The sequence below is a fragment of the Urtica dioica genome, chromosome 4 (assembly GCF_054948205.1).
Source record: "Urtica dioica subsp. dioica isolate 48M chromosome 4, U.dioica_male_clone48M_v1_H2, whole genome shotgun sequence".
In the NCBI taxonomy this organism is placed as follows: domain Eukaryota; kingdom Viridiplantae; phylum Streptophyta; class Magnoliopsida; order Rosales; family Urticaceae; genus Urtica; species Urtica dioica.
Genome location: NC_142759.1, coordinates 1,439,909 through 1,455,084, shown reverse-complemented (window position 1 = coordinate 1,455,084; position 15,176 = coordinate 1,439,909). Strand labels below are relative to the sequence as shown.

The following is a 15,176-nucleotide window of genomic DNA, read 5'->3' as shown; positions in this document are numbered from 1 at the left end:
TCTAAAATTAGAGTTTTGATTCAAAATTGGACAAAAATGCCCCCAATCAAATAAATTCATCTCACACCTCTTTGTTCATTTCATTCACTCGGACTCTCTCACACCCGATTCAGGCGAGATACGAAGAAATCCAACGAGATACAATTCTAACGGGTTACGGTAGACAAATTTTGCATAAATTTGACCTTTACCATTCAAAATATCCATAAACTATAAACTTCATTGTAAATCTTCGAAATCATCATAAATGAGAGCTATTGAGAGAGAAGAAGTATAGCAAATTAGAAAAATTAGATATATAATGAGAGAAAAATAGTTAAATGAGTTTAAGGGGCATTTTTATCCGATTTTTGGTCAAAAATTCAGTTTCAAGTATTATTCAATTAAGAAATCTAGATTTGATATTTTTCCACTTTTAAAGTTTACAAAATGAAAGTTTTCATTGTAATATTAATATATTTTCTTGATAAAGACAACAAGTAAATCTTCCATGGAAAGTTTTGAAAATAGAACATATTTCTTTTGCGGCAATTATAAAACAAAAATGTAGTAAGTAGTTACTCTCAAGCAACAATCTAATGATTAAAATTATCATTAAATTAAACTTTTCATAATCCGACTAGCATATAGTCAGAAATCTTTATAATCTTTTTATATAAAATATATATATATATGTATATATTTATATATATTTATAGTTAGAAACCAAGTTATCACTTTATAAAAAAAAATGAGAATGCCTACAAATATTAAATTATCCTATTACATATCCCCCTCCCCCCCCCCCCCCCCTCTTGTTCACGTAACGGCATAACCCCTCAAGTTTGAAAAATAGCGTACGTGTCCTTGTAATCCTGCACTGATCATATCGTTCATATCCGCAGCTTCCTCGAGGGATCCAAAGAAACTGAAATTATGGTCAACAATGTTTCCTTCGGGAACAAATCTCGACCAACCCTGAAAATAAAGATTAACAGATAAGGAAATGATATGAGAATAAAAAAAACAATAAATTGTTGACATCTATGTCTACAATGTTGACATCTGATGTCAACATTGTAGACATATGTGTCAATGTTGACATCAGACACAGATGTCAACATTGAAGACATATGTGTCTACAATGTTGACATTAGACATAGATGTCAACATTGAAGACATCCGATGTCAACATTGTTGACATATATGTCAACAAATAATGAACGTCATCTTGAAAAATCACATAACATACTCATAACAAACTCATGCTTTTAAACAACAAAAATTTCATTATTTCAAGACGAAAAGCTTTTTCATAACCGGAAAATGAAAAAAAAAAAAAACGAACCTAGGGTTTTATTTCGTGGATTGCAACTTCTCTTTTTTTGGGCTGACATTCGGAATGCTCCTCCGACGATAACTGAGCTCCTCCGACGACTTTTTTGAGCTGTGTTCACGAGTTTTCTCAGTTTGGACGAGATGGGGGAGAGTGGGGGAGAGAGAGAGAGAGAGAAGATCTGGACGAGAGAGCTTAGACGAAATGGGGGAGAGAGAGAGACAGAGAAGAGATGGACTGGAAGAGAGAGAGAGAGACTGAGACCTAGATGTACTGGACGAGAAAATGGCTGAGTAAACATAGATGCCAATTTGTAAAGAAAATAGATAGTGAAGGGCAAACTTGACTTTTTACTCTTGTCATGGTGGCATTTCGAGACAAATTAAGGTTTTAGTGGAATGTGGAAAAAAGTTATCAAAAAAGTGACAAATAAAACAATTTCTCTTTAATATACTAGTCTTTTATAGAGCAACGTTTTTAAAATCTTGATCTTTCGGGATAAAAACTCAATTTAGTGATAAATTATCTACAATATATTTTTGTGCAAAGCAAAATATCCGTTTTTTAGAAGTTATAATATTTGGGGATAAAACTTAATTTAGTATGTTATTACCAAAAAAAAAAAAAAAAAAAAAAAAAGATGTCTTATTCTATCAAAATTATCTTTGAAAAATTTACACCATAACACTTGTGTCATTATATATTTTGTCCGAAACAAAATTACTTGCATTTTTTCAATTTTTAAAAGAAATACAACTACATGGGGGAGTTTTTGCGTAAAAAATTCAATTTTCAACTTTCAGGACGACTATTTTTATCCAAGACAAAACTTGAAAAAACTAAAGGCTTTGTTTGGTGGAGAATCCATGGGCTTTTCTTTCAGGAACCCTCTAATTCAACCTCAAATCGCAACTCCGGTCCCATCTTCTCCTTCTCGTGGAGGTCTCCATTTTCTGTCAAAGTCGGTCCTTTCGACAACATTTTCAGGCTTCAACTTCCGGTCGATGAGCTCAAGCAGCTCCTGCAAACCAGTCCTCTTCAAGGCCGATGTTTTCACATCCGGATCTCGAGAACAATCCACGCCCTTTGACCACTCTCTGTGTGGCTCGTTCGTGGCGCTCTTCTCCAAAACGGAAGAACCATCGTCGTTGATTTGATGGTTATGGTGATCTTCCTGATCGGACCACTCAACAGGCTCAAATTCGCCGGACTGTGCATCGAACTGCATCGACTTTTTCTCCGGAGACCCGTCATTTTCTTGATCACCATTGCCAATGGACTCGAGATCGTCTTCACCATCAATGGTGTCAGCTTCGTCTTCTTCGGAGATATGGCTATTCTCACCATCGATAAATGAATCTTGAACATCAATCTGAGCATTTCGCAGATGATCTGAATTTGCTTTTGCAAAAGAAAAAAAAAAAAAAAAAAAAAAAAAAAAAAAAAAAACTACAAGTATGAAGCAGAGGCTTGAAATATCATTACCTTATTCCAAACTTCGACCATATTATTGACCTTCTCTTTTGGAACTCCGATTTGCTCTAGAACGCCGAGAACGGTTGAGCGGTGCTCTTCGAGATTTGGGGCAGTGGAGTCTAACACATGCTGTTATGACAGAAAATATAGTGAAAAAAATTCCTCAAATTGGTTCATTTTCAACTTTATTGATATATTTCATAAACTTGTCACCCACGTTGCTTTTCAGTACAACGTAATAGAATGAAATTCAATAAGTAATCTGTTACTGAAGTTTTTAAATTAGATTAATTTCAATTTATCGAGATCTCTCTCTACTTTGTGAGCTCATACCTCACAATTAACGATTTTTTTTGCCGTGGAAGTCAATATATAGAAAGAAATTAAAGAGCTGGGTGAGCTTACCACAAGCAGATCGGCTTCCACTACTTCTTCCAGAGTTGCATGAAACGCTTCCACTAGCTGCAAAAATAGATTCAACATTGTGTTCGTAATGAAGAAGGTGAAGAAGAGTGTCACGAAATCGGCAAAGAATAGAGTTGTTTATTGTTTAACGCTATAACAACAACATACCTGCACTGGCAAATCCGAAATGAATCCCACTGTATCACTCAGGAGGACTTTCCTTCTGGATAAGAGAAAAAATTGGCAAAGATAAGTCAAAAAATTCATTCTTCAAATTCAAGCACATTACACGGCTCAAACATAGACCATTTCTTACCCCGATGGAAGAACAACATTTCTTAATCTAGGATCCACAGTTGCGAAGAGTCTACACCAAAACAAAACAAAAAATAGGAAGGAATATCATGACTTAGTATGCATAACTCTTTGACCCTGGGAAGGAACGTAGTAATAAAAATGGATAAATTACCGAGAATCACTAAATAGAGGACTGTCTGAGAGTGCACTAACCAATGTAGATTTTCCCTGTTACAGCAAGATCAGAGTTACCAAATCAATAAATAATTAAAAACTAACGGGAAGCAAATGTGATCTTGTCTGAAAATCAACAGAAGCTGGGTCGTGTTCTAGCAGTTCAATTGAACTTACAATCTAAATCTGAAGAAAAAGAAGTGTTGATAACGTACAGCGTTGGTATAGCCAACAATAGCTACAGTGGGTAAGCTTTGTCCTTGTGAGCCTCCAGTTCTTTTCCGTGAAGCCCGCTGCACAGCTCTAGTGCGACGAACCTCTTCGATTTGTGCCGTCAAAATTTTTCGCCGGTCTGAAATTCTGAGACGACACTCGATAATTAAGATAAGAAGTTCCACAAACGTAATGATACAGTAAATGAGTAATCCGAGAAAAGAAGATGTGAATCACATGTCCAAATAAACAAATGGTAACTCTATCCTTAACCTATAAAAACAAGATTATAAGATAAAGATATCATATATCATAGAAGTATATTATATCTATAAAATCTAAATCCGTGAAGTATAGTCATCATCTGACACAAGAGTCAAGCTTAACAAACTGAAGTTAGTTCCCACAAGAGCCTAAACTACACAGGGTATAGCTTGAAGTTAGTTCCAAGTCACTCACTATGATACAATTATACAAAAACACCGATTGTGAACCGGACCTTCGACGTTGAAGATTAATTTCGGTTTCACCGGCACCGCCAATAAATCCACGTCCACCACTTCCTCTCCTGAAGTCAAATACAGATGGGTCATAAATCTATAGCAATCTAAAACGCACAACAGACTTTCAAAAGCACGTCGGTACATTAGAAAGCTAGAAGTAATGTTCTGAATCAATTTTTTTTCACAGCATACGAACTAACCAACACATTACCCCCGAGCGCTAACAACTTCAGTATCTCCGCCAGCCCCGAAAGTAAGCTTCCCATCATCGCCTCGTACACGAACAAGTCTGGTCTTCTTATACATTAGAGCTGCCAATTCGGCCTGTAAAAAGCTAGCCCCTTCAATAAAATAACTCATCCCATGAACTCGGAAATCGATCAGCAACTATTCCAAATCAAGGTCGAAACTGCGCACCTGTAACTTCCCTTCTTTTGTGCTGGCGTGAGCATGGAATATCTCGATTATGAGACCGACCCTGTCCAGCACTGGCTTTCCCCACAATCTCTGCATTGTTTCGGAAGCCGAATTAAAAATAAATAAATAAAATAAAATAAAAAAAGTCACAATTGAGAACCTTTGTCAAGAAAGCCAAACGAATTTACCTCCAAATTCCTCTGCTGAACCCCGCTCAGCATTGCATTCACGAAAACAGCATCAACTTCATCACCCTGGTTTGTATTATCACATATCAGTAACACGTTAATCAATACTGCTCTCTAACGTCAATCTTGTATACAAAACGAAATAAGTTTATGCCTTTGATTCGACATGATTTAGGTGGATTTTAACATTTTCCACTGTCCCTCCACCAAAATACGTATCTGCACAAACATACATTCATTCAGAAATGAAAAAAAAAAAATATCGGCTTAAAGCACAGAGAGAGAGAGAGAGAGTTGAAGAAGCTAACCAGCGTGAGCCCTATGACCTCTGGCGGAGGGGTTTTGAACGACTATGTGCTCAGGAACCTTCTTCTCGGCGGCGACGACATGGTCGAAGTACTCTTCGCGGATTTCGCCGAGAGAGTCGGCGAGGCAAACAGCTTCGTCAAGCTTGGCCTGAAGCAACGAATCAGGGCGGAGTCGAGGCTGGACCACCAGAAGCGTCGCAGCGTCATCGCCGGAGCTCGCGTCCTGGGAATACGGCTCTGCCGGAACCCTAATTCTCGCCGGCGAGAGAGAAATCGAAGCTCGGTAGAGAGACGACCTCGTTAGAGAGATTGCTGCTCTCAGCATTTTTTTAGATATTTGCTCAAATCAAGTATTCTTCTCAGACAATGTTAGTATTTTTAATTATATTTCTTTTTTCTTCAAAAACCCCAAGATTTCTAACAATCCCAAATCAATGAACCCCAAAAATCAGAGACTCGAATCCGAAACCTATCAACGCATAACGAACAGGAGAGGACATAGCAATCCATATGATCGAACCGAAATCTTGAATCATCATCGAATTTATCATTTTGTCTTTAGCAGAATTTTATTTTGCCCAATTATTTTGTCCCAACTAACCCACCCAAACTACTATTTTTTTTTTCTACGCTGCATACGGTCCTATTTCATAAATACGTGATATTTCGATTAAAAAAACGACAATCCTGGACAAAATATCAAAAAACGACATCGTTCGTTTCAGAAAATAAAAAACGACAGTCCTAGAAAAGGACAGTCCACAAAAACGACAATCCTACAAAACGACATTGTCAAAAAAACGACAATCCTACAAAACGACAATCCTAAAAAACGACAATCCTTCAAAACGACATTGTCCAAAAACAACAATCCTACAAAACGACATTGTCTAAATAACGACAATCCTACAAAACGACATCCTTCGTTTCAGAAAATAAATAAAAATAGACAATCTTGAGAAACGACATAATACCAAATCGTTCGTTTCAGAAATTGAAAATGAAAAACGACGAATTTAAGAAATATATGAGGACTATCGAATGAGTTGATAATTATAGACGAATTTCAGCAACGAATTAGAAGAATTTATCATGCTCTCTCGCCGATCACAGTTTTAAAAAAAAAACCTAATAAAACTCTAATTCCCTTTTCCCGAACCCTAATCCTAACTTAAGCTTGAAGCTCCTTCCATCTCCTACAATGGAAAATAAAATTGTACTTTTTTTTTTTGAAACAGTAATCCAGTGCCTTGCATTATATATCAAGTCAACACGCAATTTATGTAGTTATTTTTCTTTGTCAAACAAAAAAAAATATGGAATCAACGAACTTAGTTAAAATTTCTCACAATGTAGAAGAAGACGGGAATTCTGGTCCAGAAACTTGCATGTGCTCTCACAAATGCGTCTCATGAGTAAGCCGGACTCATGAAGGATCTATATTGATTTATATGTGTTTGTTATAACAAGAACGACACTGCACTTTATAAGGAAACTTTAAAAAATATATATCAGAGAGCATCGGATTGGACGACTCACCATCCGTAAATTTATAATCAACGAGTAGATGTTTCCTGCTCCTATTTATTCCATCCACGAATCTGAGAAAACAGAACCACGGTCACTTATTTCTCATTTTTACACAAATATTTGTTGTCTGCTAAATTCATAGTAAATAAATATAAGGAAAATATAAAAAATAAAAATAAAGATTAACCATAAGTTACACCAACGGAAAAAATCTTTATTAATATTGTTTTTAAGTCAGAGAGGGAATGTAACAGACAGAAGTGACGAATCCTAATAGACCCGTTCAAGTTACCCCGATATTACAAGTTTTTTTCATCAATATCATGAACGTGTGTTGGTTTCATAAATAAATAAATAAAATAAAATAAAATAATAGAGACTTACGTTTTTTTTATAGTAGCATAGCCACCGAAAGCTAAAGATTGACGCTCAAACCACGAGAGTTTTCACCCGTGTTCATCGTCCCTCAGTTTCATTTCTTTCACAGAACACGCCAACATGGTCTTTGCTACATATTTTGGCAATGTGGGTCTGACTGAGTCATCAGGCTCTGCGAAATCAACACACCCAAAATTACACTTTCAGAATTCACATAACTCAATGTCAGCTCTGAAAAAAAGATTAGAACTCAGTAAATGAAAAAAAACCAGAATTTACCTGGTTTGACCTTCTCAAGAGCTTCAAACAGAGCTCTCTCGGGCCTTTCAGTGCACCACTGAAATGAAATGTTTTCATATAGTTTGACAATCAACTCAAGAAATGATTTTTTTTTTTTTTTTTTTAAAAAAAACCCAGAACCCTGATGCCAGTTCAATTCTGTAGGCCTATATAGTAAAATCATGTAATCCAAGACAGCAAAACGAGGTTATTTACATAAGATTTACAATTTTTTTTGTAATTACTGTAAAAATTAGTCAACTCTACTATTTGTAAAAACATCAAACACATAGAGCAAACCAAATGTCCTTTTAAAATGGTAAAAAAACACAGACCAAAACCCTAATCACTTATCAGCATAAAAGAAACACAACAAGGACTTACAGCACCGAGCTTGTGAAGTGAAGGACTTCCTCCAAACTCCGGAGACCGTCCTGGTCTGCAGATGATCGAGCTCCTTCGACTAACCTGTCATCACCGTTGCCACTATGGCTTTCCGACCAAACTCCAACCTCAGCAACAACGATGACAATCCATATCGCACCGGTTAGAAGCCATAAATTCAAAATAATTTTCCAAAATAGTTATTTTACTTCATAAATTCACACCTTGGAGGTCTGATCATCACCGTAAATTTATAAGTAATGAGTAGATGTTTCCTGCTACCATTTATTCCATCCATGAATCTGAGAAAACAGAACCACGGTCACTTACCTCCCAAAAATTTGTTGTCTGCTAAATTATAGTAAATAAATATAAGAAATAAATAAAAATAAAAATAAAAATGAACCATCTGTGACACCAACGGAAAAAAATCTTCATTAGTATTGTTTTTAAGTCAGAGAGGGAATGTAACAGACAAAAGTGAAGAATCCTAATACAGCATTCAAGTTCCCCATATATTACAATTTTCTTTATCAATATCATGAGCGTGTGTTAGTTTCTTAAATAAAATGGTAGAGACTTACGTTTTTTAAATAGTAGCGTAGCCGCCGAAAGCTAAATATTGGCGCTCAAACCCACAAGAGTTTTCTCCCGTGTTCTTCTTCCCTTGGTTTCATTTCTTTGACAGAACACGGCAACATGGTCTCCGATACATATTTTGGCAATGTGGGTCTGACTGAGTCAAGAGCAGCGAAATGAAGCCCAGAATCATCAGGCTCTGTGAAATCAACATACCCAAAATTACAATTTCAGATTTTACATAACTCAATATAAGCTCTGAAAAAAGAGAGCCGAACTCAGTAAAATCTACCGGGTTTGACCTTCTCAAGAGCTTCAAACAGAGCTCTCTCGGGCCTTTCAGCGCACCACTGAAATTTAATATTTTCATTTAGTTCGACAATCAACTCAAGAAATGATTAAAAAAAACTGAAATATAACCAAAAGCCATCACCCAGTTCAATTTTATAGGCCTATAGAGTAAAACCATGTAACCCAAGACAGCAAAATGAGGTTATTTATATCAGACTGACTTTCTTTTTTCTTTTCTTTTTTTGCGATCACTGTAAAAATTAGTCAAATCAATCTTTGTAAGAATATCAAACACATAGAGCAAACCAAATTTCCTTTTTAAAATGGTAAAAAAAACAGAGACCAAAACCCTAATCACTTTTCAGCATAAAAAAGAAACACAACAAGGACTTACAGCACCGAGCTTGTGAAGGACTTCCACCAAGATTACGAAGATGATGATTATGATGGCCCAAACTCCGGAGTCCGTCCAGGTCTGCATATGATCGAGCTCCTTCGACTTACCTGTCATCTTCGTTGCCGCTATGGCTTTCCAACCAAACTCCAAGCTCAGCATCAAAGATGACAATCCATAACGCACTTAAAAAAAAATTAAATTAAATAATAAAGAAAAGGAAAACCAATGACTGATATTTTTTAAAAAAATCACACGTACCTTCAATATTCAAAGTTTGGAAGTGGTAACTGTTTTTTGAGTGTCGAACTTTGGCCAATTCAGGGTTGCATAAACGGTTGCTAAGAGGAGTCCGTCCAGGTCTGCATATGATCGAGCTCCTTCGACTGACCTGTCATCTCCGTTGCCGCTATGGCTTTCCGACCAAACTCCAAGCTCAGCATCAAAGATGACAATCCATATCGCACTTTAAAAAATAAATAAATAAAGAAAAATACTAATTAAGGAACGAACAATCATCGAAGAAAAATTACACTTCTAAAAGGATCATTTGTTGGAATTGAAGATCGCATATGGAACAGAAGTAAAACTGAGAGAGCTTCTCTAATAAAATAGCTTTACGTCAAAATCTGACATAAAAAAAATTTAAAAATAAATAGCCTTTACATGAACTTAAATTTCCATATAGGATTATTAACTGAAAGATGATCTAGAGAAATAGTTGCTCATTCTCGCTTAAAGTCTTTATTGGCATTTCCATGTGAACTAGTCAAGTAATTGTATAACCCGATCACATTCACAGACCGTAACTTTTTAACTAAAGAGAGCAACGGATCTAATGAACCTCTTCATGGATTCATCGTCCAATCTATTAATCTACCGCTCTTCACTCTTTTACACATCTAACCTTTCAATTGCTCACAAGCTTAATCATAACATTTTTAAAGCTGATATCTAAAGTTACAAGAAATAAAAAACTGATATCCAAGTCGTTAGTTCTTCATTTGTGTTAATAAAGGTAAACCTGCTTTTCAAAGACATCCCAGAAGAGTGGTCCAGCGATAGCGGTCTCCCAATTGTGGATGTGTAATACATCGGGCCGTTTTCCGGATTTCAATATGTAATCCAAAGAAGCACGCGAAAAATAGGAAAATCTGAGAATCATAAAAGGCGGTTTTAACAATAAAAAGTTAAAATGTTGGTATGATTGTGATCATCGACGTGAAAAATATCAATGACTTAGGGGAACTAAGAATAAACCCGAAATAGTTTTATTTCTAACCGTTCGAAGTCGTCCGAGTAGCCGTATATCAGCTCACGGTTGAAGAAGGAAGAGTAAAGCCGTGGTTCAATTAAAGTAACTCCGATACCACTAACAACACTGCAAAAAACAAAACAAATAAAAAAAAAGTAGGTGTTTAAAACATAGTTTCTTACAATGTCCCATGAGAAGAAAAAAAATGAGCTCTACCAACCCATTCCAAATTCTGTTCTCATGTAATTGGCCATTAAAGTATGAATAAGAATCCGCATCGATTTCACGCAGCCCTTGAATTGCTTCTAGGTCCAGGCTCTCATACCTATGTCCAGTGCAAAGTCATTGCGAATAAATTTTTAAAAAAATCTATCAAAAATATAATAAAATAATCCTAGATCATGTATCCGGCCAAATTTGGATATCTACTGCACCAAAGACACTTAAAGAACAAGATTAAAAAATAAAAATAAAAATAAAAAAGTATGTTGATTACTTGGGTAATATAACCTCCACGAGATGACCCTTTCTCTGCAAGGCTCGCGATAATCCCGTCACATAAGATCCCAAACATCCAACAGAAACCAATGGTTCCATTTCAGTGCATATGTGGACAACATGGAATGCATTTCTGGGTCGAGAATAAAAATAAAAATTATTAATAGAACCGGGGAAGGAAAGCATGAAAAGAGATATTTTAGCGTACGATTCATCAAGGCAATAATATTAGTTCATTAATGTATAAAATTCCATCCATGAAATATGATACTTTCTAAAATCATTTGATGCCAAAGAGAATCTTTCATGATCAAAAGAATGTGACACTCCGGGTCCGAAATCCAATTAAACATCTAGAAAAAAAAAATGTGTGTACCTTTTGCTTCTGTCCAAGAACCGACGGAGTGCTTCTAGAAACTCGACATCGTTCCCTTCACGAACGCCGGAAAAAACATCGTGTAGACCAACTCTACAATCCATGATCAGCCTCCTCAAATCGGACGATTCGGAGTTGCCAATCATTCCCGTCAGAACCAGCGAGTCTATTCGAAGCAGTAATTCCCAACACAGCGTCTGACTTTCTACATAGACTCGACTCAATTCAGCCAAACAACATTGCCCAAGTGTAGAAAAAAATTGTATATCATTTGATCAAAGCGATACATAAATGAAGAGACTCATCAGACACCACAAAAATCAAAATTCCCCGAAAAGTTACCTTATACATTTAGCTTTATACATATCTCAAAACCGACCTTATAAATTTTTGTAAATTATGGAACAGCCACAGAATTAATAAACTAAGCTCTATTCAACAAAAACGAGGGCCGGAGCAAAAGTTACCTTCCCCGAAACGAGCTAGCTTTTTCTCGGCCTCAAGCCGGCTTACAGTTTCCCGAAGCGAGTGGTTCTCTTCACTGACTCTGTTGAGCTCATCCACGGCCTTTACGCGTTGTTTGTTCAAGTACATAATGTCTAATCATCAACACCAAATAAACCACCATTAATCAACACACAAAAAAAAATCGAGTACTCAAATTGCGGATCCATTTGCATAGGGACTTACTCTGCTGAGCTTCTTTGAAGTATTGCCAAATCTCGGCCTGTTTATTATCCCCGCCATTCATGGACTTTAAAAAGCGAGAATTGAAAACGGTCAAAAATGGGTATTAGAGGGGAATTAAGTAAGCGAGATATAGCGATTCTGTACCTGAGAAATGTCTGCGTTTCCATGACCTTGACCTTCCAACCTGAAAGAGCACGAGAAGCGAGATGGAGATTAAATATTTTCATTTAGTTTGACAATCAACTCGAGAAATGATTAAAAAAAACTTAAATATAACCAAAACCCATCAGCCAGTTCAATTTTATAGGCCTATAGAGTAAAACCATGTAACCCAAGACAGCAAAATGAGGTTATTTAAATCAGACTTACTTTCTTTTTTTTTCGATTACTGTAAAAATTAGTCAACTCTACTCTTTGTAAGAATATCAAAGACATAGAGCAAACCAAATTTCCTTTTAAAATGGTAAAAAAACAGAGACCAAAACCCTAATCACTTTTCAGCATAAAAAAGAAACACAACAAGGACTTACAGCATCGAGCTTGTGAAGGACTTCCTCCAAGATTACGGAAATGATGATTATGATGGCCCAAACTCCGGAGTCCGTCCAGGTCTGCAGATGATGGAGCTCCTTCGACTGACCTGTCATCTCCGTTGACGCTATGGCTTTCCGACCAAACTCCAAGCTCAGCATCAAAGATGACAATCCATATCGCACTTTAAAAAATAAATTAATAAAGAAAAGGAAAGGAAAACCAATGACTGATATTTTCTTAAAAAATCACACATACCTTCAATATGCAAAGTTTGGAAGTGGTAACTGTTTTTTTGAGTGTCGAACTATGGCCAATTCAGGGTTGCATAAACGGTTGCTAAGAGGAGATGCAATCATGGCAGATTCGGGTTTGCTTCGGTCCTAGCCAAAGCTTTCTTTCTCCCTCTATTTCTTTTTAGTTTTATTCAGGTTTCTTCGAAGAAAAAAAAAATAGTAATGCCAAAAGATGTTTGGGTTCTTTGTGAAGTCTTATGGAATTGATGTTTTTTTTTAATATTTCTCATGCTTTTTATAATTAACCAAACCTGAGCGAGTTGTTCCATAGCAGATTGACAATACGAACTCGAACACACCAAGCTTCCGACTGGGGTCGACACCGGTTATAAGCCGTAAATTCAAAATAATTTTCCAAAATAGTTATTTTACTTCATAAATTCACACCTTGGAGGTCTGATCATCACCACAATCATATTTGTTGTCATCCTCTTCTTTAACCCCATTGCTAAACCACTCTTGAGCTAGAATCGCTCGCAGACTGCACAGTGAAAAAAAAAAAGAATAAAACGCCGGGAAAAAAAAATACTTGCGCTGCAAGAAACAAAACAAGGGGGGTAAACCTGATATTCCTCCAACCCTTTCTATGATGGGCAAGGCGGAGGAGGGTTCCCGTGGAAGCTCTCAGTGAAGACACACACAGAGACAACCACAGATGACGGTCAAGTAACCACATCACAAGCCTGAAAACACACACAGAGGAAACCATAGATGACAGTCAAGTAACCACATCAAAAGCCTGAAAACACACACTAGATCAAAGGAGTTTTTGCAAAGCTACCACATCACAATCAAGTTAATTCTGTCAAATCAATAAAGCTTATTGTAGGTGTTGAATACCTGAAAGAGTATTGAGAGTAGATTCTCGGCGGCCCATTTGAAAGCGCTTGGCTTCCTTTATCCTAGGGTATATCGCCATAATTTGCAATACCATAGAAAGAAGGTAAAACTACTTCCTATGCAAACAGCGTGGTAGTCAGAACAAGTAAAATTGAGCACACAAGTAAAAATAGCATTATAACATATATAAAAAACTATAAAACAAAAGAATTAATGAGCCATTTCCAACATAAATTTCTTACAAAATATCTATTTAACAATGGAATAATCATTAGATTTAGAACAAATCTGTTTATTACAGGCTCTACTTCGCTCTCTCCCAAAACAAATTTATTCATTTTCTTCACTATCCCATCTATTTATATAGATAATATAGTAATTAAAAAAACATCAATTATTCTAAATTCATACCCTTAACTGTGAAGTCATTGGTATGTCCCTTAACTGTTCAAGTCCATTATATATGAGAAATATGCATACAAATATTTGCTCTTACATCACTGCTAGTACTGACACGACGATTAGCTCATCTGCTAGTGTTGTTCGTATTCCCTTGAGGAAAAATTTATAATAACGCCACTTTTAAAAATCAGTAAGTAAAACAAGAGATGTTCACATACAACGGTGGTCTTATGACTGGCTCTCTCGATCAGACCTATCTTGCAAAGAGTGACGATCTCCCTAGCCAAAGAAGGAGCCGAATGAATCAAACCTTTCTCGCAAAGCCTGTGTGAAGATATATTGGGTTAGAAATAAATACAAAACAGGGAAAAAAGGAAAAAGAAAAACGAAATAGAGAGAACTACCCATTTGTTTACAGCTTCCTTTGTTCAAGAATGATGATTCGATCACCGTGTGGTCGTACCTAGTCTCTCTTATTCACCCACCGCCATGGTTCTGTTGGCTTAACCGGCACCGATCCCAATCATAGGCTCTACGGACGATCCGCACTAGCACGAGCTTCTGAGAGGGACGGCGTTGACAATCGGCCGCAAGATTCCGGCGACGGCGTCGTGACTGCCCCGCGAACAGAAACCCCAAGAAAACGGAATCAGAGAGAGAATGTTAACTTTCTAGGGTTTTCGTTTGGCTTTCTAGGGTTTATACTCGTTCTTTGAGGGACGCGACGGGACTTATTTCTTTCCACAGCGAATCGCGTTCTCCACCTGCGCTTTTAGCCCGATCACCGCCGCTCGGTTCTGAGGCGTCTCCATCACCGGAGCCCCGGCAAAATCTCTCCGATCAACCAGCCGGAACGGGTTGAGACCTGGCGGTGGTGCGACTCGGCCTCGCGGACAACGCCGCTCATCGACACCACCAAATCCTGGCTCTGCATATGATTGAAAACCCATTACCGGCGAGATTCTTTTTGCCGAGGTCGGCGATGGCGATCGGCCCTGCGACGGCGTCGGGGTTTGGCGACGAGTCACAGAGGGACAGGCTGTGAGCGAGCAGGGACGGCGGCGAATAAACCCTAGATCGCCATTCAATTACCCTAAATTGCCATAAAACTGAAGAGAGGGAAATAGAAGAAGAATAGAATGAGGTTTCCGTTTTTT

At 37.2% G+C, this 15,176-nt stretch overlaps 2 protein-coding genes across 2 annotated transcripts; both read right to left on the bottom strand.

Moving 5' to 3' along the window:
• Window positions 1-1,974: 1,974 nt before the first annotated feature.
• On the bottom strand, window positions 1,975-14,905 carry LOC149399081 (GTP-binding protein At3g49725, chloroplastic-like). Its single transcript, XM_089611498.1, has 27 exons — window positions 14,424-14,905; window positions 14,238-14,343; window positions 13,618-13,733; window positions 13,341-13,460; window positions 12,740-13,258; window positions 9,393-9,597; window positions 9,132-9,316; window positions 8,739-8,796; window positions 8,452-8,645; window positions 7,868-8,169; window positions 7,484-7,541; window positions 7,211-7,376; window positions 6,836-6,897; window positions 6,646-6,733; window positions 5,297-5,608; window positions 5,143-5,207; window positions 4,989-5,054; window positions 4,801-4,890; window positions 4,595-4,707; window positions 4,380-4,448; window positions 3,883-4,027; window positions 3,666-3,721; window positions 3,513-3,563; window positions 3,365-3,419; window positions 3,197-3,253; window positions 2,801-2,920; window positions 1,975-2,687 (listed from the first exon to the last, which is right to left on the bottom strand). The coding sequence occupies exons 13-27, from the start codon at window positions 6,836-6,838 to the stop codon at window positions 2,217-2,219; spliced, it is 1,761 nt and encodes a 586-aa protein (XP_089467624.1). The 5' UTR covers window positions 6,839-6,897; window positions 7,211-7,376; window positions 7,484-7,541; window positions 7,868-8,169; window positions 8,452-8,645; window positions 8,739-8,796; window positions 9,132-9,316; window positions 9,393-9,597; window positions 12,740-13,258; window positions 13,341-13,460; window positions 13,618-13,733; window positions 14,238-14,343; window positions 14,424-14,905; the 3' UTR covers window positions 1,975-2,216.
• Window positions 10,114-12,154, bottom strand: LOC149399082 (putative starch synthase 4, chloroplastic/amyloplastic). Its single transcript, XM_089612934.1, has 8 exons — window positions 12,095-12,154; window positions 11,951-12,014; window positions 11,728-11,859; window positions 11,261-11,465; window positions 10,883-11,017; window positions 10,607-10,711; window positions 10,414-10,512; window positions 10,114-10,285 (listed from the first exon to the last, which is right to left on the bottom strand). The coding sequence occupies exons 2-8, from the start codon at window positions 12,009-12,011 to the stop codon at window positions 10,141-10,143; spliced, it is 882 nt and encodes a 293-aa protein (XP_089469060.1). The 5' UTR covers window positions 12,012-12,014; window positions 12,095-12,154; the 3' UTR covers window positions 10,114-10,140.
• Window positions 14,906-15,176: the final 271 nt, after the last annotated feature.

Excerpts from the sequence above, each read along its gene's own strand:
- LOC149399081 (XM_089611498.1), bottom strand. Across the intron at positions 4,708-4,800 it reads CAAAAGAAGGGAAGTTACAG|GCCGAATTGGCAGCTCTAAT; the intron begins GTGCGCAGTTTC and ends AGCTTTTTACAG. Across the intron at positions 3,564-3,665 it reads CCTCTATTTAGTGATTCTCG|ACTCTTCGCAACTGTGGATC; the intron begins GTAATTTATCCA and ends GTTTTGGTGTAG.
- LOC149399082 (XM_089612934.1), bottom strand. The coding sequence starts at position 12,011 with ATGAATGGCGGGGATAATAAACAGGCCGAGATTTGGCAATACTTCAAA. Across the intron at positions 11,018-11,260 it reads TTCTTGGACAGAAGCAAAAG|AAATGCATTCCATGTTGTCC; the intron begins GTACACACATTT and ends TTCTCGACCCAG. Across the intron at positions 10,513-10,606 it reads GAGAACAGAATTTGGAATGG|TGTTGTTAGTGGTATCGGAG; the intron begins GTTGGTAGAGCT and ends TGTTTTTTGCAG.